At 45.0% G+C, this 25,480-nt stretch overlaps 1 protein-coding gene across 2 annotated transcripts in view; it reads right to left on the reverse strand.

Moving 5' to 3' along the window:
* Positions 1-25,480, reverse strand: part of CALN1 (calneuron 1) — a 144,315-nt gene that overhangs the window by 58,036 nt on the left and 60,799 nt on the right. For both annotated transcript variants that reach the window (XM_069874252.1, XM_069874251.1), the window contains one exon: positions 7,058-7,201. In XM_069874252.1, the coding sequence (XP_069730353.1) occupies positions 7,058-7,201 (144 nt within the window). The remainder of the gene's footprint in view (positions 1-7,057; positions 7,202-25,480) is intronic.

The following is a 25,480-nucleotide window of genomic DNA, read 5'->3' on the forward strand; positions in this document are numbered from 1 at the left end:
AGAGGTTTCATGGAAGGAATTGCAAGTCAGTTTATTCTTCTTGTCCTCCCTATTCAACACGGCTGCACCCAGCCATCCAGGCGCTGCACTAAAGACAGAATTTGATATTACTTACGACTCTGTTCCCAGTGCTGAGCTGCAAATCTAACTACCTTCACCAGCAACAGTAATTACTCTTCATTCCTTGAAGCGAGAACATAATCTCCATTTTACAAATCAGAGCAGACACAAAGAAAGTGGCCTCTATAAACAAAGACAAGTCGCATCAAATCCATCTCCCCGACCGAGTTTCTCAGCTCAGCAACGCACTGCAAAGGACAACCATGCTGATCATTTCCCACATATAAAAATAAGAAGCCTGCAAGTACAGAGGACAAATCCAAAGTCTGCAACAACTTGTCAATGCTTTTCCTATTAACTCTGCATTTTAAACCCAGGAACTGTTTCTGGTCGACCTCCAGCAGCTTGGGCCTTTTCACCCAGCTTCATGTTGAAATGTTGACACACAAGGAGTTATCCATGGCAGTAAAGTGGAGGGGAAAAAAACCCAAAATCACAGAAAAGAATCATAGAATCATAGAATAACCAGGTTGGAAGAGACCCACCGGATCATCGAGTCCAACCATTCCTATCAAACACTAAACCATGTCCCTCAGCACCTCATCCACCCGTCCCTTAAACACTTCCAGGGAAGGTGAATCAACCCCCTCCCTGGGCAGCCTCTGCCAGTGCCCAATGACCCTTGCTGTGAAGAATTTTTTCCTAATGTCCAGCCTAAACCTCCCCTGGCGGAGCTTGAGGCCATTCCCTCTTGTCCTGTCCCCTGTCACTTGGGAGAAGAGCCCAGCTCCCTCCTCTCTACAACCTCCTTTCAGGTAGTTGTAGAGAGCAATGAGAAGAGATGAGAGACAAAAGAAAGAGATATGAGGTCTGGGAAGACTTTAGAGCAGCCTTCCAGCACTTAAAGGAAAGCTGGGAAGGGGCTCTTGATCCAGGAGTGTGGGGATAGGATGAGCGGGAATGGTTTTAAGCTGAAAGAGGGGAGATTGGGATGAGATACTGGAAAGAAGGTTTTTACTATGAGGGTGGAGAGGCCCTGGCCCAGGTTGTGCAGAGAAGTGGTGGCTGCCCCATCCCTGGAGGTGTTCAAGGCCAGGCTGGATGGGGCTTGGAGCCTCTGATCCCGTGGGAGGTGTCCCTGCCTGCAGCAGGGGGGTTGGAACTGGATGGGCTTTAAGGTGCCTCCCAACCCAGCCCAACCTCTGAGAAAATGTTTAAAGATTGTGAATGTCACCATTGTCCCACAGAGGGTAGTGTGAGCTGGTTTTCCCAACAGAGGCAAACATGTGGTCATGCAATGTCTAAGAGCAAGGAACTCGCCTTCTGCAGACCACAAGGAGAGCTCAGCACTCGTTTTTCAGAAGAGAAATGTATTCTTTCTAGAGATCTCCCAGTCCAGGTCCTTCAGTTGTTCCCATCCCTGTGTCACAGCATGCATCCTCCAGATAGTAAAGCATCCAAATTTGATCTCCCTTTCCTCACGTGGGGAAGCAAACCAAAGCAATGTCTGTGTACAAACCCTGATCCAACAGCAGTACAACAGCTCAGAAAACGGACTTTTAGGGAGACGATGTGCTGACGCCAGTTCTTGATGTCAGGCAGTTATGTTGCTGTGCTTTATTCCATTTCCAAAGGGAATCACAGCCCACGTGAGCATGCATGAGGGGGAAGGAGTTCAACTTCTGCAGACAAAGCACAAGAGGACAACAAAAATGCAGAAGCCCACTGCAACCATTGCAGCTAACTAGGTTTTTTCATTCCTCTTCTCTTCCCTGTTCAATCAAGAGCCATCGCAAAGCAGCATGAGAACACACAGGATTTTAAACTAGGATTTCTTTCCCCTCTTTTTTATTACTAATAAGGATGTCATAGCTGTATTTTCACAGCTATTGCTGACGCGTCACATAACGTGATAAAAGGTAACAGGTAGCTCGCTTGTACGCTGATGAAACCAGCTCGTCTTTTGCTTGATCAAAGTATTTCCTATTTGTACTATAATAAACAATTTGACACACAGGGATTTTTTTCCATCTTGTCTTAGCCTGAAGTTATTTTTCCAGGGTACTGAAACCAGCTGCTCCTCTAATTAGTACACTCAGTGCTTATTTTATTCCTCAGATAAAAGTGTCTTATGTTGTAACGAAAGAGTTTGACACTTAAGTCACACATTCATCTATTTTATTGCGAAAGTATGCTTAAAGAGTAGACATCCCAGATAAGGCAACACATTTAATGTGCCATTTCTCTGCATTTTTACTAACATCACTGCCAATTGGAAGAATTTACAAATAATTTCTTTTCCAGCACGTAAATATATAAAATATTTTATTTTCCACATACTGGCAGAACATTTCAGGTCATTCTCCAGATTGCAGACAGAAATATATGCGTCTCTCATAGCCTGCAATGTTTACATTCGTGCAATACCTAATTACGTCTAAGGATAAAGCAAATCAAGGGTATGAACCACGGTAAAATTTGACCTCTATTTCCAGACCAAAAGCAAACAATATGTTCCTATAAGGCACAGCACACTGGATAGATGCCCAGCAGTACTGAACAACCTACCAACACACAGTCATGCACCACTTCTACCAAGATGTAAGCAAAGCTGTGGCCTAATGCGAATCCCGTGCTCTGAGTGATGGAAACACCATTCCTTCCCCAAAAGAGGCATTTCTGCACAAAAAACCCCTTTTGCCTTCTCTTTTGTTCTGGTTCTTTCATCTCCCCATCATGGCAATGCCACAGCATCTCCAGTAGTTCATAAAAAATGTTTCTGATGACTAATAAGATTTCTCTTGAGACATTGAAATACTCCAAGTATACTCTCATTTTTCTTCCTAATTCATTTTTCGATGCCAACTACAATATTTCCCACCGTGGCAGTTGCACTCCTCTTCACCTAGAAGAAATGTGTCTTGCAGAACAGCAAAGTGAGGTGGAAGAAAAGGTGGAGAAAGCACTTATCGGAAATGCAGTGGGTACTCAGTCTCTGATGCCCGCTTCCTCCAATGAGGACTGGTAAGAATTAAATATTCACTGGAAATACTTGCATTCAGCAAAGCTGTGCTAAGAAGGTGAATGTAGCTGGGAGTGTGGCCCTTTGCAGGGATGTGACACCCTCAGGACAGGGACGGCCAAGGCTGACTGCTTCCCACCAGCTCCCATCACTCACCCCCTGCCACAGCATGGGAATGAAACATCCCCTGCCTCAGTGGCCCAAACTCACCTCAGCTGTTGGGGGGGGTGAATGGAAAAAAAGCCAATTTGATGCGCAACTGTGTAGTCAGCCTCTTGGGAATATGTGACAGCCACCTCTGAGGACAGGGAGCTGGTTTTGATGCTCCTTAATATAGGATTTCCTGTGAGTTTACACTTGCCTGTGCACAGGAAAATATATCTTGTTCTGTTTATGAGCCCCAATTCATCCTGGAGTTCCATCTTACCATTTCTTGGCTAAACTTCCCTCCCTCTTCCCCAGCCCTGTGACAGCTTTGCCATGTTACGGCATCAAAGCCCAGAAGATAAGTAACCCAAGCCCTTCTGTGTGCCATGGGCTTCATGGCACGGGACAACTGGCAACCTCAAGATCCCAACAGGCAGGAGTCCCTTCCTCTGAGCCCTGGAGGACATCTGGAAGCTCTTAAGACATCCATGGCATCACCCCACGACAGCTGCTGAGGGCAAACCCACTCATTGCACTCACCTCACCCTGTCAACGCCAGGGCTGCTGGCACATCACCTGGGAAGTTAGGCTGATCGTAGCACTCAAGAGCCACAAGCGACACGACACTTGTGAAGAGTTCCTGGGCGAAAGCCAAGCTGTGCGATTGCTATTTTCACTTAAGATCAAGCAGCATTTTCTAACTAACTCCATTTTGCCTTTGAATGCAATGAACTATGAAATGCACCTTCATTTCTACTCTGATTTGGAGGGTCGCTGTGCGTTACTGAATAGCTGCACACTGCAGCGCCACAAGCAACCGTCCTTGGGCATCTCTGGAGTTGATCCCTGTGTACTGAGCTGGGTGAGATCTTTCGTGGCAGAAGGTGACACAGAGGTGTGAAATGCCTTTGTCATGCCAGTTTATGCTTTGCCACAAAACCTCTCCAGCATACATTGCATGTGCTTTTCTTTCATAGAATCATAGAACCACCAGATTGGAAGAGACCCACCAGGTCGTTGAGTCCAACCATTCCAATCAATCACTAAACCATGTCCCTCAGCACCTCGTCCACCCATCCCTTAAACACCTCCAGAGAAGGCGACTCAACCACCTCCCTAGGCAACCTTTCAACATCCTTTGTCCAGCTGAGGGAGAAATCCTGCTCCCACAGCACTAATGTCTCCTCAGCCAGACCTAGACAGGGTTGAGCTTCACTCCTTATCCCTACCGAAAACAGGGTTTGCAACGAAAACCAAATTCAAACCAGCTCTGGCTGCTCATTATTTGAAGCCCAGCAGTTAAATAAGCCACGGCAGATACAACCGGTCTGCCATCCTGCAATGTGAACGCGCTCCCAAGGTAATTCCTGATGAAAACCGTATGCTTGCACTAGGTCTGTTCAGGCCGGTTCAGATTAAATATAAACCACTGCCAATTGTATTACCTCATTATTAACAGACACTGGCAGCAGCCTTGCGTGGAGAAACGGATGTCTGGCTACGCTACCTGCCGTCACTTTGTAATTCATGTCAGGTGCTGGGGGATGCACAGGAGAATTACTGCCTCCCCCTTGGCTTTCGTGACCACTGGGGACTCCTCCTTGAATGTGACCTTTCATCCAGCTGAGCTTCCCATCCACCTGATGCTGAGCCAAAGCCTTGGAAAAATTCAGCAGCCCTCAAGGAATGGTTGGACTCGATGATCCAATGGGTCTTTTCCAACCTGGTGATTCTATGATTCTATGATTCTATGAAGGGGATTATATAGAAAGAAGGGTAAGGCTGTCCCTGGGAGCACAGAGCACAACTGGCATCCTCAGGAGCTCATTGGGTTCAAGCCTTGCTACCAGATGATGCCCGTGCACAGTAGGGGAAGAAGAAGGAAACTATGGCTGGTGCTCACTAGGTATTTCAAGTTGAATCCCAGAAAAATATGAAAACAGTCCATCGGAGGAAAAGTAGCCGTAAGTCATATAATATTAATTCAAACTATACACTATTAATTTGAGTTGCAGGCAAAGTAAATCTTTCACGTAATATTCCCCTACTTGCTCAAAACCTAAGGAATTTCCTATTACCCTGTCTTTTTTCAATGTATGTCCCATTTGACCCTCACATAGCACAGATTTGTGCTCAGCCTCAAACCCCCCTGCTCAAAATACTGCAACAACAAGCAATAAAAATAGTAAAACCACTCAGCACAACCAGACTGTATCTTTGGACCTGTTGGATGTGTTGAGCTAGAGGAGATGGAGGATCATCTCCCGTCTCTGCAGAAAACACATCAAGCTTTCCGAAAGGTCTCAAACAGGAATTTAACAGCTTCCATCTGCAGCCCATTACTCTATATTTTAACTCCACCTCTCTGATTACAGGTCCCTGCACACTAGGAGTGTATACAAAGGAGTGCCAAAGTCTCAAGTCTGTGAGACCGAGAGTCAGGGAATAACTGGAGATGAATCAAAACTGGAAGCCAAGTCCACAACACTCTTTTTCCAAAAAAACACTGAGTTTTAGTAAAAGACCCCATGAAATGGCACTGTGCTGAGTCTGGTCTTTGCAAAACCTAAAAAGAAATTACCTGATCTGTTAGCAACGGCCAGCAGAACATAACAAGGTGCAAACAATAATTTTTGGAGAGAATGCTTTTAAAAGAGATGACTCTTTTTTTTTCCTTTTCTTTTACAAAGGAGATCATTTCAACAACCGATCCTCTCTATCTACCAGGTTTTGCATTACTTTTTCTTGCGCTAGGGGAGATGCTGAACACCCTCAAGCAGGCTGACAGCCTCTTCCCTGCCTCCCCTGACCTGATGAATATAGCTGTACTGCTGTGCATCTCGTGGAGGCATTCAACTCAGATATCCCCAGGGAGGTAGGAGAGCTTTGCTACCACTGCCACCATCTCCCAAGAGCTCTGCCCTCAGCAGTGTCCCCAAAGATGCTGGCATCATATCAACTTGCCAAGCAGCCCCATTCAGACCAGGACTGCCTTCCAGCACTCTGGTTTGGCATTGTTTCATCTAACTTTGCATAGTGTTTCCACCCTGCTGCAGCCTCCTGCAGAAGGGAGGGAGAAGATTGGATCCACATCCCAGATTCCCTGCACATTTCAGGCATCAGAGAAGCCTCCCTTCCTGCTCTGACCAAGGACATTTTAAAGACACTCTGCTCGTTGCGATCAGCTCTGATTGTAGCTTTGCAGCAGTTAAAAAGTCCCCCCTGGCTCCAGCATCCTGATGCTGCATTTCTCTCTTCTAGTTAATGGTGGGTTCTGTTTCTTTTATTACCTCTTAGTAATTGTGTGATGAGCTCTCACAGCAGGACTTTTCTCAAAATCATTCCACCCTTCTAAACTTCTCTTTCAAAAACTATCAACACTTCATTGTGACACAGCAAAGCTCCCACCCACAGCATCTTTTACTTGCAAGAAGCGGTGAGGCCACAGGACTGGGCAGCTCTGCTTGGTTGGGTGTCCAGTAAGCATCACTGGGCTAGATGCTGTCCAGAAACAAAAGGTTGCAACAGCCTTTTAAAGGACCATTTGTAACTTTGCACAGAAAGTTTGCAAGAGCTGGTCTATTTTCACCCAAGCGTGTCAGCTGGTCAAATAATACATGCTCCATCTCCCTTGCACGGGATGAATTTATCTATGGAAGTCTGGTGGCTCACAGCTATCTGCCCTTTCCTTGCTGTGATGAAAGGCAATATTTCTTGGTTTCCTCCCCGCTCCTTCCTTGGTGACTGTAAACTCTGACCCAAAATCATGAGCTGCAATGCACTGGGAAAGCCCTCCTCCATCGGTAACATCCAACAGCAAGAACTTACCATCCATGTCAAGGCGTTGCATGATAATCGCCAGCTCCACCTCACTGGGCATGTATCCCAAAGAGCGCATTGCCATGCCCAGCTCCTGCTTGGATATAAAGCCATTCCCATCCCTGTCCAGCACCCGGAAAGCCTCACGAATTTCTGTAAAGGAGAAGAACAAAAGAGAGGAGTTACTATGGTGGAGAACTCTCTGGTCTAGGCATCTGAATGCACGGGACGCAGAATCAGTATGTATTGCCTTTTCTAGTGTTAATGATGCATATTTGATTGTTGCAACTCAGTGTAATCATTATATGCTCATACACACATGTCTATGTGTAGATGTGCACTCATGCACATCTGCCTCTGCATGCAGACTGAAAAATACAACAGCATCCACACTCATGCTGCCTGTTTTCTGTGTTAAATATTCTGTGCAAAATAATTTATTCATAACACATTGAATTCCGTTTCTTCCTGCAGCATCTGCCCTGGATTACCGTGGGTGAGCCATCCAAAGCTACAGTAAAGCCTCCCTGCATATGGCTGCACAACAAACCCCAGCCCCAGGGACTTCTCCAGCAGCCCTTCTTCACGCCCCTGAGCACATCTGCAAGGCAGATTTACTTTAGGTCACACAGGCAGACCAAGCTCTGATTTTCTCCAACAAAACTATGTGAACAGGAACGGTTGGGTGCCGACTCTCTGCCCTGCAGACTATGGAACTCTGCAGCCAAAGCCTGGATGTACCCATTATCCCTTGTCCCATACATGGCGATGGACCTATTTTAAACCACACTCAGGCAATTTCCATCTCTCGCTCCTCTTCATAGCTTTTTCCTAATTTATAACTGTTTTACAGCAATAAACACCCTCAGATCAATAAAAATGCTGATAGCCTCAAAGAAATCACTTCCATCATTCTTCCTCAGCCTGACACAGCTTCTGACATCTGACTTTGTTTTGCTTTTTAATTTGCTCCAGCCCTTAATAGCTGCTCTCCACTCGTGCAGCACGGCAAAGGACGCCCCACCCCACATCCACCACCTTGACAGCTCAGACCTCTCAACTTGAAGCCCCACCACCGAGCTCCCCAGATTCAACTGCTGTGAAACAGAGAAATCTTAACATTTCAGCCAGCTGGGAGCCTGTTTACTTGAGAGGATTTGGTTGGAGGTGGGGAAAGAGGCGCAGATTTCTTAGTTTTGGTTAAATGGTCTGTGCGCCGTGTTGTAGAGAGGAAAACACAGGATGCTTTATCATACCTCCTGTGAGAATGAGAATATATTGGAAACCAACACACTGGGGCCCACTATAACGGTGTTCAGAGGAGTTTAATGTTCACATGAAATACTTTCATTGGAGAGGTGGGAGGGAAAACTCAGCAGGTTGTTGTTTTCGGGAAAACACCCCAAACTAATTAAAAAATTCTCTATCATGAAACCGATCAGATCGGAAAAGTTTGTCCAACCCTGGTTAGGCATTAAGCCTTAGAGGAGAAAATATTCTTGGTCCTGCTGTGGACTCCCAGTACGTCCCCCTTCTCTGCTCCCAGGCATAAAGGAGGCACCAGCTCCTGCAGTGGGGCCAATCTTTTCCTCAGGAAAAGGTTGGGAGCATCACAACCCACTGGGAAATGGTTTCAGTGACATCTTTGCTAACAGGTTATTTAAAGCTTTACAATTCATAGGCTGCTTCTCAATCACCTCCCATCAAAAGCTCGGCACCTCTCTTGACAACACCAGTGTGTTGGCAGGGTTTGCTCCAATTCTCATGTGCTGCTTTGTGCCCTGTGTCATACCCTGGTGATGTGCCAGAGCCAGCACATCTTTGCGACCGTCTGCTTTATCTCCACCACAACTGTGGACATTATAATGAGATATGATCAATTTTTAACCCAGCCAAACAGCCCACTGGTGTGAAAAGGGAAGATCCTATTAGTTCAAGTGAATATTGGGTCAGATCCATAATATCTACATTTCAGGTTCAGCTCTGCATCAACTGTGGCTTCTTTAAACTTGAATGCTTCACCTTGTCTCCCTGCCAGCCCAAGCTGGTGTAAGCTCAGTGATATGAAAAGATGCTGAGGCTTTCAAAGCAAGCTCAGTTGGAAGTATTGGTACATAATGCAAAGAGCCTTTGGAGTAGGAACGAATCCCATTAGACATTGCCAGCTGTAGTGAAATCTATTTTCATATGCTGTGCTGAAAGCTAAAGTGCAGTAAATATTACATCGAAATCAATTAATTTTAAAATAAACTCTTGACAGCTGAAGATGAAAGAACTAAAAATATTGCGGGGAGCTGAGAAAGTATTTTAGAAAATAAAATATGAGTCTACCTTCAGAAAAGTTCACACGTGAGTTAGACTGATCCAAATTGCATGAATAAATTACGTCTGTGCAGAAGCTCCACTGTAGGATCTCTGAATGCCAACATCTGCCGAGTACCCTTTCCAGATACACTGATTTCAGAAGGGGCGTTTTACAGCACTGCAACCTTTGAGCCTCAATCACAGGAGAAAACCCCACACATTTAGGGCCCAGCTCTGTTCCATAATTCTCAGAAACCTGAACTTTTGGCCAAGTCTGAAACATCTTTCACACATCAACTCCTGAAACCAAGTGGAGCTTTTTCAATCACTCTATAAATATCACTTGTTCAGAGGTATATTTGAAAAGTTATTTATAGGTTGAACACACTGTACATGAAGCAGTTGTGACCTCAGCCAGTGCCTCTTCTTTATTTTTACATGTAACATCACCTCCTTCTCTGCTTTTCTTTGTAGTGATTCCTTCTCGACCGATGTACTCGCGGATGTTGTCCTGCACATGATCCAAGGTGTGAGCCACACGGCTGAGCAACCACCATAAATGCAGCCCCACCAGCTCTCCCCACTGGTACTGCTGAAAAGCCGGTCCCAAACAGCAGTTCATGAACCTGTGGCACCCTTGCTGGCCCTCACCTTTATTTCCAGCTGCTAAATTTCATTACCCAGCTAAAAATACATCAGCATTTTCCCCATATGACTTTCTCAAAGAAGTCACCATGGCAACTGATGCTCGTGGCTCATAACTGGGAGCAGATGTGGTCCATGGAGTAAATCTCTCCACGAAGACATTGCCATGGCTTGGGAGAAACTTTGAGACCTCTTCCATTTTGGCTGGAAGCTGCTCTGCGTAGGGATGTCAAGAAAAGCAGAACTCTGACTTGTCTTTAAAAGGAAGAGCAAAGATACAAGGGAGAATTGGTGTCGAAGTGATGCTGCCCCAGCAGCTGCCTTTCCCTTTGCCCAGGCTTGCTGGCAGCAGCCCTTCACATCAAACTGAGCACATATATTCAGATTACACTTCCCTTGGGATGTTAGCCAATAGCAATATTTATTCCCCTTTCCACTCTATAGTATCTTCTTTGATAGGAAGTTGATAAACATACTATAAGACATACTCAAGTACTCTAATCTATACTGATATGTACTAAATTCATACTCTGCTATGATGGCACTGGCCTAAGCCTCAGGGAATGTGACTTCTCAAGGAGCCCAGGCTAGACCTGAGTGCTCTTTTTCAAGCCCCAGTCTCTGCAGCCCCTGGGAACAGTGACACTGCTCCTCTGTACAAGGTGATTTCAACCTAAAAACGCACACAGGACAGCCAGCACTAAACCATTTCCCTCCCAGAATTAATTCAAACAGTACCAGTAAGCAAGGCTGCTGCAAAGCGACCCTGTCGATGAACCATACATGATGCCTAATGCTGAGCAGCATTCAAGTGAACGAGGGGAGAGAAGAGTTCAGCTTCCAGCCCCAGCCTAACTAACACCTTTGTTGGTCTCAGAGGGAGTAGACGCGACATTAATTAAAATCCCAAATGATACAAGAGTTGCCAGGATAAAAAGTCCAGCAAGAATGAAGGAGCACGGCATGAATGGGCCAAGATTTCAGAGCAGAAGGGCCCTCACCTGAGAGCCAGCTGAGCTGAGGTGGATAGGGGAAGCTGGCTTTGAAGGCACATTTCTCAGGAAAGTTTAGCTCAGTGTTTTTCCCCTGAGGAGGATTTATATTCCACGGGAGCTGAGAGCACAGCACAACACTCATTTCTCAGAGTTAGTTGAGCATTCTAAAGCTGCATGGGAAGGGCTTGCTCTTAATTCATTCCCTCTCTTTCCTCGCATTTAACAGCAGCACCTTCCAGGTTCCCTATTCTGGAGCACTTGGCCACCCAGTTGCCCCCTACACCCTTCTGGAAAGAAAGAAAGGAAGAACCACAGAAAAGGATGGATTTTTTTATTACCCTTCTGCAGGGCACAAAGCAAGACCACTGTCAGAGTCGGACCTGACGCCCAGCCTATGAAGTTGTTAATGCTCTCCATCTGCATTCAGAAACATCCAAAGACAACATCCTCATCCACCCACTCAAGTCCTTCCCTTCAAGATCCTTCTCTTCTCTGTGCCCACTGCTGCCCCAGGCCTGACCTTGCACTCCCTTCTCCAGCTCATCGCCTCTCCAAGTTCACTAGCAGGTTTATTTACAGACAATTTCCCTCTGACTGGTAACTAGAGGCAACCATTATTATTTCTTGTTTTGCTTCCCTAACAAGAATGAATCACATTTCTCTGGGAAATAAATTCAGCCTGAGCCACTGGTGCCCACGAGCTACCCTGGGGCACTGCAGATAGTTTCAGGTTATTTCACTGGGGTACAAATACCACAACAATAAACTGTGTAATTACACTGTAACTACCACACCCTATATGCACCGTAATTACAATCAGAGCCCTATATGGTTATTTTCATTAGTACGATGAGAGGAAAAATACAACCACCCAAAATCTTGCAAGTCATCTCATTCACTTAATTGCAGGTTTGGGCACCAAAGTACAAACTGAATGATCTAAAAGCTGCAAACAACACGTCCTTGAGTGAACTGTTAAGTGAATCTCGTAACTACTACGTCTGTTTAAAAAAATGGAAATTTCCATCCCTCCATCTGCTATTCTTATGCTGAATTTTTTGCTGCAAATTGTAACAAAGTGTCAAAATAACTACATTTTTTCTTCTAATGGAAACACCAACCCCAGCCCCCCCCCCAGCATATTCCAGTTGGAAGTGTCAAAATATTTCACTTGGCTATTCTCAATCTTAGCAAAACAGTTCAGTGTCCCCAGATCAAACTCTTTCACTGCAACTGGAGCCACATCTACCTGAACAGCCAGGTATCTATGATTCTATCTTGCCAAGTCTCAAGCAGTAAGTCCTGACAGCATCACTAAAGACACAGAGGTGGAAAAGGGGCATAAACACCCAGGTTTAATAGGGGCCACGACGGTTTGGATAGACACACTTATGTTGATCGAGTAAAGCAAACCAGTGCTAGTCAACTTGACAAAGTGTCTCAGCTCAGAAAGGTCTGCCTCAAAACTAAGTGCCTCATCTTGTTTTCCCTTAGAGGGACTTTTTCATACATAATTTGGCAGATGTTTTTTTTATTCCCCAGGAAAAAATAATTTGTGGGAATGACATTTCCTGTGGTTATGTTCCCAAACACATTCAAAGCTTGCCAAGTAACCTGCAGGAACACCCTATTACCATATAAATGCACAACATAAAGGCTATCCGCTGCTATTAGATACTCCTTTAAATGGAAGCTTTCAGTGCAAGGGACACAGGGGCTGGATCAGGAATACTTGAGGATATTTCCTCCAAGGGCAGGCTGGTCTGGACAGCAGCAGTCAAACGCCTTTGCACAAGGCTGCTCTGTAAATGCGTCTGCAGCCCTTCTGCGGGCAGCGCGTGCTGAGCAGCGTGTGGTTGCACGAGCCCTGCAGCTTCGCACGGAGCCAGCAGAGAAGCGCCGTGCTGAAAGCCAGCTGTCAGAAGAATTTGGCAAAATAACAGCTTCCACTCTTCCCCATAAATTTCCCTACCATGGCCAGAACTTAATCCAGGAGACAAGCAGCACTCTCCTTCGGCTCCTCCCGACGCCAACAAAAGGATGCTTGGGGTTGGAGATGCTGTGCTGTGGCCCTCACCGTTACATGATGAAGAATAATCAAGTTTCCAAGGCCTGAGAAGGGTACAGGCAGGCCCCGAGCGGCAAGGAATGAATTCAGAATGAAAGAAGTGAGGAGGAGGTTGGAGAGGATGCAAGTGGCCAGGCTGCTAGAGAAGAGCAGGGCTTGCTCATGGAGTTGCCTTGAGTTCCACCTGCAATGTGCTGAGGAGGGCAGGGAGATGGAAGGGACATCCCAGGGACAGAGAAAAGCTATTTCAGCACAAGAGTCATATTGGTCTAAGAACAAAGGGCTAGGAGCATATTTAGCTTGACAATTAGAAGAAAGTTTCAGAGGTGAGCAACAACCGCAGCATTTCAAAACGGGCTTCAGCCATTCCGGGCAGCTTTGCTTTCTGTGACCAAGTCACCTCTAGCAGTAGGAACCAGCTGCAGGGAACTCAACCAGCTCCTGCCCCTACTCCTCTGCAAGCTAAGAAAATTTTTCCTCCAAGTGTAATAGTGTACATTGCAGCAGTCAGCAAAAAATCCAAGGTGATTTTATGTTAATTCTTACATGACGGTTCACGTACTGAGGTTCATCATCTGTCAATCCTCATTTGAAAATGTTGTTCAGATCTCTGGTCATCCTGATATATTGCTGCATCCTTGGCTCTGTGGTTCCACTCTCTCAACCAAATGGTTCATAACACGGGTCTTTTTTTGAGAATCCACAATCAAACAAGTCATTACAAACAGCAGCATTGGGTGTTGGCTGCAGAAGCAAATGTCTCATTACTATTAATTGGATGGAAAGCGTCTTTTAAAGGTCTCAGCATTCTGTGCAAGACTCCACTGCATATCACTGTCATTCTGCAGGAGGTGGTTGTAGAGCCAGTGCTGCACCTCAGGCCATTTCCAGAGGGCACATTGGTCTCCTGACACAAGGTATTCAAAGCAACCATCGGGTTCACCCTTCTTTTGACTTGTTCCACACACAAAACTCTGCAGCTAAGAGAGAGGAGAGGGCTATGTACCTCCAAACACACAGATTGATGCAAAACACGTAAATTCAGAGAGTTCTACAAGACCTGCAAAGTCTCCTCTCGCGCTTCTTTTGTTCTTTTCCTGGCATGGATTGTTGAGCCTAACAAACAGCCCCAGAGGCTCATGCCTGTTTATCTCCACACAGTAGCATCTCGGCCAGCTGCAGGCTGCTGGTGAAAGTCACTTCTGTCCTTGTGCACTGGTTGGCCCTCTCTAGCTCTGGTCTCTGTGATAGGACTCTTACTAAGGTGGAAGGCTTTCTGGGAATGTCATAGAAGTGGATGTTCAAAGTAGAGTAAAAATTCTTTAGTCAGGCTTCATGGAAAAGGAAAAGGAGAGGGAGAGGAAAAAGGAGGGGGAGAGGAGGAAAGTAACTCCTAACAATGAAGGAAGATCACCATTATGAAAGCAGATAAATTTAAGATGCGTACTATAACTCCTGTTCACAACATAAAAAACGTGCTATCAAAAAGGTGAATAAGGAGAGAACAGATTTCTGTTGTTTTCCAACAAAACCTCAATCTCCTCTTCCACTAGATGATTAAGAAACAAATTTCGTCCTTCCCTCATCCTCTACATAGAACAGGCACAAACCATTTTTGCTCCAAAAGAACCTCATGCACAGGAGGTATTCTCCTGGGACCCACTGAACCATGTGGAGAATTGTTCAACCACACAACATTTTTCTTAAGCTGCCTAGACATAAACCTATACTATTTGGGAGCTGCTGATTTAGTTTATTGACAGCAATAGCCAATTCATCAACAGAAGTGAAACATTTGCTGGACATAAATAAGAAATGAACTTAAGATTCTACCCTGGAGCATCTCAGAGAACAAGAGTTATTCAATTCAAGATTGCTTAGGGTCAACTTACATTAATGGTTGAGATAATGGCTGCCTATCTTTTGGGGTTTTTTTTAAATATCTGTAATTTGCATTCTGTACTGATTTACTGCTAGAACAGCATTCATACATTTCTTACCAAAATGAGAGTTACAGTCTGCAGTCTTGCCTGGCAGTAACTACGGAGGAAATATAACCTCTCCCATCATTTTAGCTCTTTCCCTAGACTTTGTGCAGGTGGCTTAATTAGACTTTGAGCACTCTCTGTTGGAAATTTACTGCCCCATATTCAAACGTCAGTACCCGCCACTTAGAATAATGTCCTCAGAACAGCCACGCAGAGACCCATTTGTTACAAGTACCTCAAAAACCCGGAGAGTTGGCTCTGACAAAGACATCCTTGGCATCCTTCTTCCAATCGCAAAACTACCCTCGAGTCAGGACAGGCAGTACCTGCGGCAAGTTTTACTGGAGTTCAATTGCTTTCTCAGTCCCTCTGCCTTTAATTAAATTCCACGTGGCTACCCAGTGGGACATTAAACCTAACTTAATATGTCCTTACTGCAGTTATACTAAGGACCACATTAGCATCTCAGTCCCTGGTAGTGGCTGCTCAGGACTTACTAGATGAGCCCCCACCGCTCTAAGTCCATGGTGAGATACTGCTCACTGCTCTTTCACTTCTCTAGGTGGGTTGGGAGCAGGGCATTCAGCATCCCCCTAATCTTTTTCCACTTAGCAGATTTACCACCTGGCCCTTGAATTTATTCCTATTTCTTGTTTGTCCAAAATCACCATCTCTAAAGAGACTGCCCCTGGGAAAGAACACGACATACCGATGATTTCATGCTTTTCAGTTCAACGTTTTCAGTTCCTGTGCATTTTCTGTTCCCAAATCCCAGAATCTACTCCAACCCAGAAGAAGACAGTTTTCACCCTTAAAAGCAAAAGTGTTTAAACTACCTTATTGAGAGCACATCTCGTGAACAGGAGCTCAGCAAAACAAATCTGACACAACACACCCTCTCCAGGTTTCCTTATTCACCATTTCAAGGCTCAGGAATGTGAGTTTCATCCTATAAACAACAATTCTTCTTCAAAAGGAGGAAAACTGCAGAGCTAGCTCAATTTTGAAATGAAACTTTCTGGGAAGCATTGAATAAAGCCAGAAACGCTGCCTCAGTCTGAGTGCCAGAGATAAATTGTAATTTCTGCTGTTTATTCACAGAAATTCAAACACAGTGAATTCAATTCTTATTTTTCCCTTGATTTGGGCCAATTTTTCCCCCTTATTTTCACTTGCAGTTGCACAGCAAAAATGGGAACCTTTTTATCTTCTCTGGCCAACAATCGCTATAGTCTCCAGACTCTATTGAGACTTTTTACCACAAGGTGATCTTTGTATGTCCACAAATTCCTGAGAAATTAGTCACGCCCTGACGAAAGAGCCAGGCTATACCCCTTGCTCCTCATTACCTGAACTCTGAAGCACCAATGCTCCACCACCTCCGTTGACATCTGTTAATTACACTTGAAAATCCCTTAGTTGCCCAAACAGACTCAGAATCACGCTGGATAAAGGCAGCTGCTTTGAAGATGAGATAAAACCAAGTGTTCGAAGCATCGGTAATGCAGACAGAGAGCTCATCGCAGGAGAAAGGGAAAGGAGAACGTCAACAGAGCTGCCTGGATGCAGGCAGAAGGGATGCGATGGAGGCACTGCCCGAAGCGTGAGTTCTGCCAGGTGGTAAATTACAATCCTGCGCTTGGTTGGGTTTTGGGCAGCTGGGCTGCGCGCTGCCTCTTCCTCAGCCTTTCGGCAGCCGCGATCAAACCACGATGGACCAGAAGAGTTAATTCCAAATAGTCCAGCCAAAAGAAAAGTGAGGAAAAGACTGCAATCACCTGCCCTTTGGTTTGCTTTTCTTCCAGTGGCTTTGCAGTGTAACAAAACCAAAGTCCATCTATCATTCCCGTTCAGCAACTGTTTCCAGAAAAGGCTTCGCTGCAGTGAAGTCCCAATATTTCATGCTGGTGTTACTGAATATTTTAAAAAGTGAAATTGTAAATTCAAAACGAAATATTGCAGCATTACTGAAATGAAGCTTCTCTGTTATTTTCAGTTGAAAAGGCCATTGTCAACAGGGAATGTAATCAAATCTACATTTTTCTGATGGAAAATGTTTCCACTGGAAAAATTACAATCAGCTTGAGCTCCCCAGCTTCCTCCATACTTTTTGGTCCAACTTTATTGGTTTACAAAGTATAAAGCAATTTGAGAAAGCTTTTCCCAATGTGACTGCAAAGCATCATCAGAACATACTCGTTTAGGGACAGGAAGCACCAACACACACCACAGCAACACTTGCAGCCTGGATGCAAAATGGATACAGCTTCAGAGTATTTTTTTTAGCAATTCCAAAGCATTTCCTTATGCAGATAGCAGAAAACTCATTGCAAATCACTAAAAAATCTGAATCTTCCCCCTAGAGCTGCATTATCTGAGATTTCTTTGTTCTCTCTGGCTGAATAACTTCTATAACAGAAGTTATTCTGATCCTGTATTAAGATCCATTTGAGGGGAATGGAAATTGCTGTGGTCTTTATCTCTTGGCAGCATCCAGCCACATGTCCTGGCAATACAGGACATGCTCTATTATTCTGCATTTGCTAACCCCAGTCTGTTATCTCACAGATATGGTGTTGTGCAAGACCAGGGCTCCCAGGCTGCCATACACAAACCATAACAGGAGCTCTGCCTACTCAGGCTGCCCATAGATACTCATCAAGTAGCTGAAAATTTGCTCCTAAGCACGTCTGCAAAGTCAAGGGAGTTGCTGCTGAGGTCAAGGAGAAACTGAAACAAACTTCCTTCCTAAATCCTGTCCAAAAATCCCAGAGGTGCTCCCTCAGCTCATAGTCTGCTGGGGTGGGCTATGGCCCAAAAGGCTGCAACTGGAAGGAAAATAAAAATAATTTTCAGAGTATTTATTGCTAAGTTAACCTCGAAAAGTCCCAGTTGTGTAGGGGTAGTAGTGTAGGGTCAGGAAGACCAAGGCATGGCTGGAGCTGAACTTGGCAAGGGGTGCAAAGAATAACAAGAAAGGCTTCTACAGGTGAAACTTGCCAGGTCACTGACATATGACAGACTTGCTCAAGACCTTCAAGATGTGAAAGACTTTACCTGCATATCCAGAGGGAGTTTTTACTTATAAAGTGCATAATAATAGGTGTAGAAGAAACTTTTCTGGTTTTCTTTTTTACTATGCTTATCTTATTGCAGAAAACAGGAAAATGCTGCATTAGAAACCCTGCATCTTCCAAACCCTCCAGGAGAGCAATTGAAATATTTGCATTTCTTTCCTGTCTGGTTATTTAAATGAAAGTACAGCTTCTACATATGAAAGGCACATAAAAATTAAGCATCCTAAGAATAAAACTCTTTACTTCTTCTGTGTTGTGTACCTGAAAGCAGTCCTTGAGAATTCAATTGTAAAATACATGTTGGAGGCAGGCATGGACAACACAGCTTTTAAAAGGGATTTATTTACTCATGGACTTTAAAGCCTGCTTAAACAATGTTGAAGAATTTCTTTATTTTCATTTCCTTTGTCCCAAACACAGGAATAAGATTGGCGACTCCTTTTCCGATGAAATGAAGAGAAACGTTACTGGCACGATGGAAGAGAAATGAGATTCAGGCCCTTTACTAGTATTGACTGCTTGGACCAGGACACCAAAAAAAGTCAATCTAATCATTTCAGTCCTTGCAGATCAGCAGATCTGTTTGGGTGAGGGCAGCCACTAGCAGAGTGACCTTGCTCTGTTTCTCCAAGGTTTAACCCTCTCTGAAGCCATTCACATTCACCAAAGTTCATCTGTCAGACCCAAGAGTGATGCTCCCAAGACATACCCAGCTCTACCAACCTCCCCATCCCACTTCTGACAGTGGAACCCATATGATGGTGGAATCAGTATTTTGCTCCCTCCATAGAGCCTACTCTAAGGCTTGAGAAATTTAAGCTTTGAGGAAGCCAACACCAACGGGTGATAAAGTCCAGTAAGTGTTTGTCTCTTCTGGCTGCTGCAGTGAAACACATTTTTTTCAAAACAATGTATATTTTAGGGTTTAAACATCCATTTTACTCTGCAGAGCAAGCTCAATGCAGGGTGCAGGGAATCCAGACCTCCTCAGCCAGTTCAATCACTGAGCTGAAGCAGTCTCTCCTGGCTGCAGAAAAGGCTACAAGGGCTCTCAGTGGATACCTTCTCCCTCTTTGCTTTCATAAAAATACATCATTTTTTTCCATCCAGTGCTCACAGGAGAGCATGGTGCATAGTCAGCCTTCTCCTCTTGGGAGGCTGGCACTGTGATACCTGTGACCTCTTCCTCCAGGTGCCAGGTTGCACCCACTGTACACACCATGGAGACATCCTATGTTGGGTGAGGTCACAATAAGTCCCAGAAAAGGCTGAATTACTTTAGAAACAGCTCTTGTTTTCCAAATCTGAGAGTAAACTCAGCAGTTTACACCACCATGGTCTGTGCACTGAAAGCTAAAACTGCATGCCTGAGAAAGAAAATCCTAGAGGCTTGGAGAAATCTTTATTTCCTCTTGGCCACAGCTCCTCCAGCAGTATCCTTCAGCCAACCTACAGGACACCATCCACCAGATCACAAGTGATCTGAGGAGCTCATTTCTGGCTGTTACTAATAGTTTGCTTTGCCGTTAATTAAACATTTCAGGCATTTAATAAGTTATGGGAAGAATATCACCAAAAGGAGAAATGAGATGTTGGGAACAGAAAGAGATGTTCCTTCCCTTGTCTGCAAGAGCTGCTCTCTTACCTGACAGGGTGAGCCCACTGTCCAAGATGCGGGTCCTTCAAGCTGTGACGTGGCTCCTCACCACTAACTAGCAGCCTGTACTGCCTCCTTCCTGCACCTTCACCGATCTATGAACTGTGTCCTGCGACATACATGGAAGGAACATAATGATAAGACAGCCAAGGAGGTTACTCAGGAGAAACAAAAACTACAGCAGGGTTCACATCTCATGGATCAAGGGAAATTTAAATGGAGAGAAGCCATCAGAAAAAAAAAGCTGGTGAAGGGGCGGGAGAACAGGGCTTATGAGGAACAGCTGAGAGAGCTGGGGTTGTTTACCCAGGAGAAGAGGAGGCTGAGGGGAGACCTCATTGCTCTCTACAACTACCTGAAAGGAGATTGTGGAGAGGAGGGAGCTGGGCTCTTCTCCCAAGGGACAGGGGACAGGACGAGAGGGAATGGCCTCAAGCTCCATCAGGGAGGTTTAGGCTGGACATTAGGAAAAAATTTTTCACAGAAAGGGTCATTGGGAACTGGCAGAGGCTGCCCAGGGAGGGGGTTGAGTCACCTTCCCTGGAGGGGTTTAAGGGATGGGTGGATGAGGTGCTGAGGGATATGGGTTAGTGTTTGATAGGAACGGTTGGACTTGGTGATCCGGTGGGTCTTTTCCAACCAGGTGATTCTATGATTCTATGAAATGGGTGACAGCAGACACACACAAATTACAGGACGGCATACAGCCCCTCTCTCCCTTCCACCACCTATGGTGGAAATACACCTGGTTCAGACCAGCCAAACCGGATGAGGATTTGATCATAGCTCCCATTTCCCATGTGTTGGTTCCCATCCAAACTAATGCCAACGTGAGCACTGAATACAAGAACTGCCTTCAGAGCTCTTTTGTTCCTGAGAACGAAACAGCAAAAGCTGAAAGTACAGTAAGTCTCTTCAGAGAGGATGGTTTAATTAGCTGGCGTGATATCAAGCCTGAATGACTTCTGACATACAATTACAGTGCATTGTCTAAGCTTGAAAAAAGCATATAACCTGCCTTTATCATCATTTCACTCTATGTTCACTTGATACTTTAAAAATATATCACTTGTTCACGTTTCTGCGGCTATTTCTCTATCTCCTGGTCCTTAGAACAAACGAACATTTCTAAAAATAACACAAAATCTTGTAACCTGAACATATAATCAAGTGCATAGGCTACAAACTGCCTTTCAGAGATGACATTAAAATTCAAAAGTGTTCCTTCTGTCCATGGAGAAGTCCAGCTTAAGGTCTACTTGGGAGGAAATAAATTTATGCCCAGCCATCCATCTGTGTATGGGAGGCAGGACAACACCTGAAGTGGGAGATCAGATTTCCTCAAGCCAGATTTTCACAAGCCAGAGCACAAAGATGATAAGCCCAGGGTCGAGTCACCTTCCTTGGAGGTGTTCAAAAGACAGGTGGATGAGGTGCTCAGGGACATGGTTTAGTGATTGATAGGAATGGTTGGACTCGATGATCCAGTGGGTCCTTTCCAACCTAGTGATTCTATGATTCTATAAAGGCCACTACACGTTATCTATGTGACTTCAACTGCGGCACCTGTATGAATCCCTAGAAAAGATGCTACCAGAACACAGCTGGAAAATTCTCCAGCAGATGTTTGAGCCTCTTCTTGCTCATCCTCCCTAGATCACTCTCCTCACGTACATCCCAGCTGGGCTCTTGGAGTGCTCTTCCTTCACCAGGCTGCTTCGCTTCCTATCTCTCCTCTCCCTTGCGTTCACTATGCAAGTGTAATCCTTTCCCCTCAGCAACCCGGTGCCATCTCTTCCCACCCTCTGTCTCCGAGCAATTTATAATTTATTCCCTTTCTCTCACGTCAGCCTTGTGCTGCCCATTTCAGCTCTTCTCCCAGTTCCCTCGTTTCTTCTCCACTGCCTGTTATGCACAGCATGAGAGAGTCCCTAGCTGATTCCCAGCTGTCATTCAAAGCCTCCTTGCCATTCAGGAACACTGCCACTTCCCAAGACCTAAAATGCATTAGGGATGACAAGGCATGATTAATCCTAGACACACCTCCCCCCTTTCTCTGCGCCCACCAATTCAGGGTGGGAATTGGGATGAGCGAGGCAGCCCATTAGCAAGGTGGTAATAAAGTCTGCAGCCGCACTGCTCCCAGTATGCACCACCAGCACCCATACGTGGAAGGGGGAGCAAATTTATCAGCAAGGTAAATAAGTGACTGTCCTCTCTGAGTCACTGTGGAGCCTGGTGGGTGTTTCTGGGCACTATGAGATCCTGCTTCACACAGAGGCAAAAAGCTGAGGTTCTCCAAGATACACAGCAAAGACAGGTACTATCTGCTATAAATATAAAGTGAACGTAATTAAAATATACCTGGCGAAATATCCTAAACACAAAGGGAATTTTATTAATAAATCAGACTTAAATGTAAGCATAAGTAAAACCTCACACTGGGTGCAGTGTGATTTATACACATAAGCAAAATAGATCAGTCTCACATTTCTAGAAAAGGACACCAGATGTCTTTGACGTCATCTAAATTATCTCTATTTTTAAAAGTTACTCTTTTCCATTTGCTGCCAACTCAGAAAGTCCAATTTGCCAAGATAATATATCTAGTGTGGATGAAGATTTCCAAACTTGAAATATCAGTCTCTTAGCAACCGTAGTACTCTTTGTATTAAAACTGAGCACAGTGAAACTGTCATCTTCTGTAGCCTTTTATGCACCTAATCAGTGGATTCCTATTAAAGACACAATATTGGAAAAATGGCATTTAGGATCCTAGATGCATATAGAATATAGATACACACATATATTCCATATTCTCTCTCCCCAGGAGGATGAGAGTATTTATAGTAGGTAGACATGCCAGGGAAATACATGGCATATCTTATTCATGCAAGGAACTAGATAAGAAACGAGAAGCTGAATGTAACGAAAGGTGAAGCAAGAGCCGATAAGGAAAAAAAAATCATGGAAAGAACTTTGTCTTCCATCTGGATCTGATACAAGTGGTGGCCTTCAGGCAGTGGGCAGTGGGGAGACGAAAGAAAGCCTCTCTTTTCTTGTCTGCTGTTCTTTCAGCCCAGCACTGGAAGAGCCATTTGATGCCTCTCTTTCTCCAAGCCTAGAAGAGTTCTGGAAAGGGCTTTCAACTCCCATGTTCACATCTGCCTCTTCCAGCCCTGCATGAACAGCTCATAATCTTGGTAAACTTTCTTTGGGTAAATAACTCTTCAAAGCCCTCTGCAGGAAGATACAGCATTATAGGAAACCATTTTGAATGCGGAACAGATCACAAAAAGCAACCTCTTTCTCTGGTTCTCCTTCTTTCTCTGTGTGTCCCATCCCTGTAGAGCACGTGCTGCCCACCCAGCAATTCGGGACATTTTCCTCCACAAACAGAGGAAACTCCAGGAAACAAAGTGGAAACACGCCTCCTGACAAGTAGTTCAATATAGATAGTCTAAAGTTGGTTTCTTATCTCCCTGCATCCCTCTCTCTACCACAACTCAGCCTGAAGGTGGCTTGACTTGGCTGAAATCCTCATCCTCCTTGACCACAGTGCGAGTAGGACCAGAGCCGTAGGGTTTGCACATACAAGGACCAGGAGACAGGACCGATTTTGGAGTTCAGGTATAGGGTACATTCTTCTGCCATAGGGTCTCAAGACGAGGACCCTGGCGGCTGCATCCCACAAGCGAATCTGCCAGCCTCCAAGGAGACTCACCTGGAATGCAGGCAGGGGCAGCAAGCAGTGAGGGCAAGGAGCACAGTTCCTTGTCCTGAGATCATTTGGATTGAAACTCTGGTGTGAATTGCAAGGGAGCAGCTATCCGAGCCGTGCTGTGTTCCTTCCTGCTGCCTTGCAGCTGCACCTGCCACTGCAGGGTGGCTGAGAGCACACCCTGGGTGCTCCCAAGCACTGAATAGCACAGGTCATCCAGACCTCTAGACCAGCAGCTTACTGCTCAACAAACCCCACAGCTGCCTCAGGAGGGGATGGAAGCAAAAGCCTCAGAAAAAGCCAACAGGTGGGTGTCTGCCACTCCACCACCATGCAAACAGGCATGCAACTCCGTGAAGCTTTTACAAACACAGCTGGACTTGTTTTCTTTCCTCGTCTCCCAACAGATAAAAAGAAAAAGGAACTCAATTCAACCTCTGCTCTGTTTCAGCTTTGAACTCAGCTCCTCCAAGTATTTGTACAGCACTCACAACAGCAGCCCTCATGTAATTCCATTATATCGCTGCGGTTGTTTATTTATGTCACGATGATTGCGTTGCAGTCAAGGGCAGAGGGAAGAGATGGAGAGGTCCTGGATTTACAAGACTGAGCAGCTTCCCCATTTTCAAGTGGCTGTATTATTCTGTGTGGTTTTACTTACTGGCACATGAAAAATGACTGCAAAATGGTCTAGAGCTGACTGTACAGCACTTGATTTCAAATGCACTTTAAGTAATCAATCTGACAGCAGGCTTTGAGGACTGCCACACAGGTCTGCTACGTGCACACTTCATTTGCTGTCTCAGGTTGCTGAGGGAGGAGCAACTAACTGCTAAATTAAACACTACAGCTAAAGTTTTAATAAAAGAGGGGCTGACGTAGCTTCAGCTCTTGCGCAGCTCATCCTTTTCAGCTGCTTTTATTGTATTGCTCACCTGTATGCACTGCCTGTCTTGCTTTTAATAGTGCAAAGAGAGGATTTTATTCATTATCATCAACTATTAACTAATAAAGTGCAAACGCTAGACATCAGCATAGACATTTAGGTGGTACGTGCCGAATTGCAGCAGCAGGTTCAGTGTATCATCACAACATACACCACAGACACGATACTCGCACAGTGTCTACTTCTCAAACTCATAGTCTAGCCAGACTGCAATGTGGAACTGGTCTCGGATTAAAATGGCATTGAATTTCCCATGGCAATAACGAAGCTGTTTAACAAAATTACTCTGGAAGTATTTCTTGCAAATATTAATCTATTTAGAGTCATAAGAAATATAATAAAGAAAAAATGCACCTGACAGCTCTTGGCAGCTTTGCTATTAAATATATAATTAAATTCAAAATAAACCTAGTCCCTAGTCTAGATTCCCAGCACGAAGAAACCGACTGCAAGAAGAAAAAGGCTCCAGCACTAATCCCTTGCTTAAAACAACTGCAAGACAACTCCTAAAATCAAGCAAGGGAGCAGGTTCAGAAATGTGCTCCACTGGGCTCTTCTAGAGGCGTGTAACTCCTCTCCTCTGGGAAGGGACAGCTCAAGGTCCGCGTTCCAACACCTGCACAGCTTAACTGAGAAGCTTGCTATGAAACCACCCTAGGAGAAAGAGGATCTGGGAAGCATCTTGCTAAGAGCGCAGTGACAAAAGAACAATGCTTCTATGTCAGTTCAGAAAAGACAAAGTTTTTAAATGTTGGGGAGGAAAAATAGCTTCTGTTATATTCCTACCCCTCTCCCATGAAAGCAGCTTTTCTCTCAAAGCAGAAAACACACTGCTGGTTTGCGTCCCAGGCTGTGATGCAGCTCCTGCTTGCAGAGACTCCCCACATCCCTCTCCAGCTGAGCCCACTGTGCTGGACAAAATCCTCCTGTTATCTTGGACACACTACTACGCTAAAACAAGATCCCCAGAGCTATTAGGAAAGCTGCTGCAAGTTATGCAGGTTGCCAATAGCTCCAGGGGATTTCACAGT

Source organism: Phaenicophaeus curvirostris, chromosome 21 (assembly GCF_032191515.1).
Source record: "Phaenicophaeus curvirostris isolate KB17595 chromosome 21, BPBGC_Pcur_1.0, whole genome shotgun sequence".
In the NCBI taxonomy this organism is placed as follows: Eukaryota; Metazoa; Chordata; class Aves; order Cuculiformes; family Cuculidae; genus Phaenicophaeus; species Phaenicophaeus curvirostris.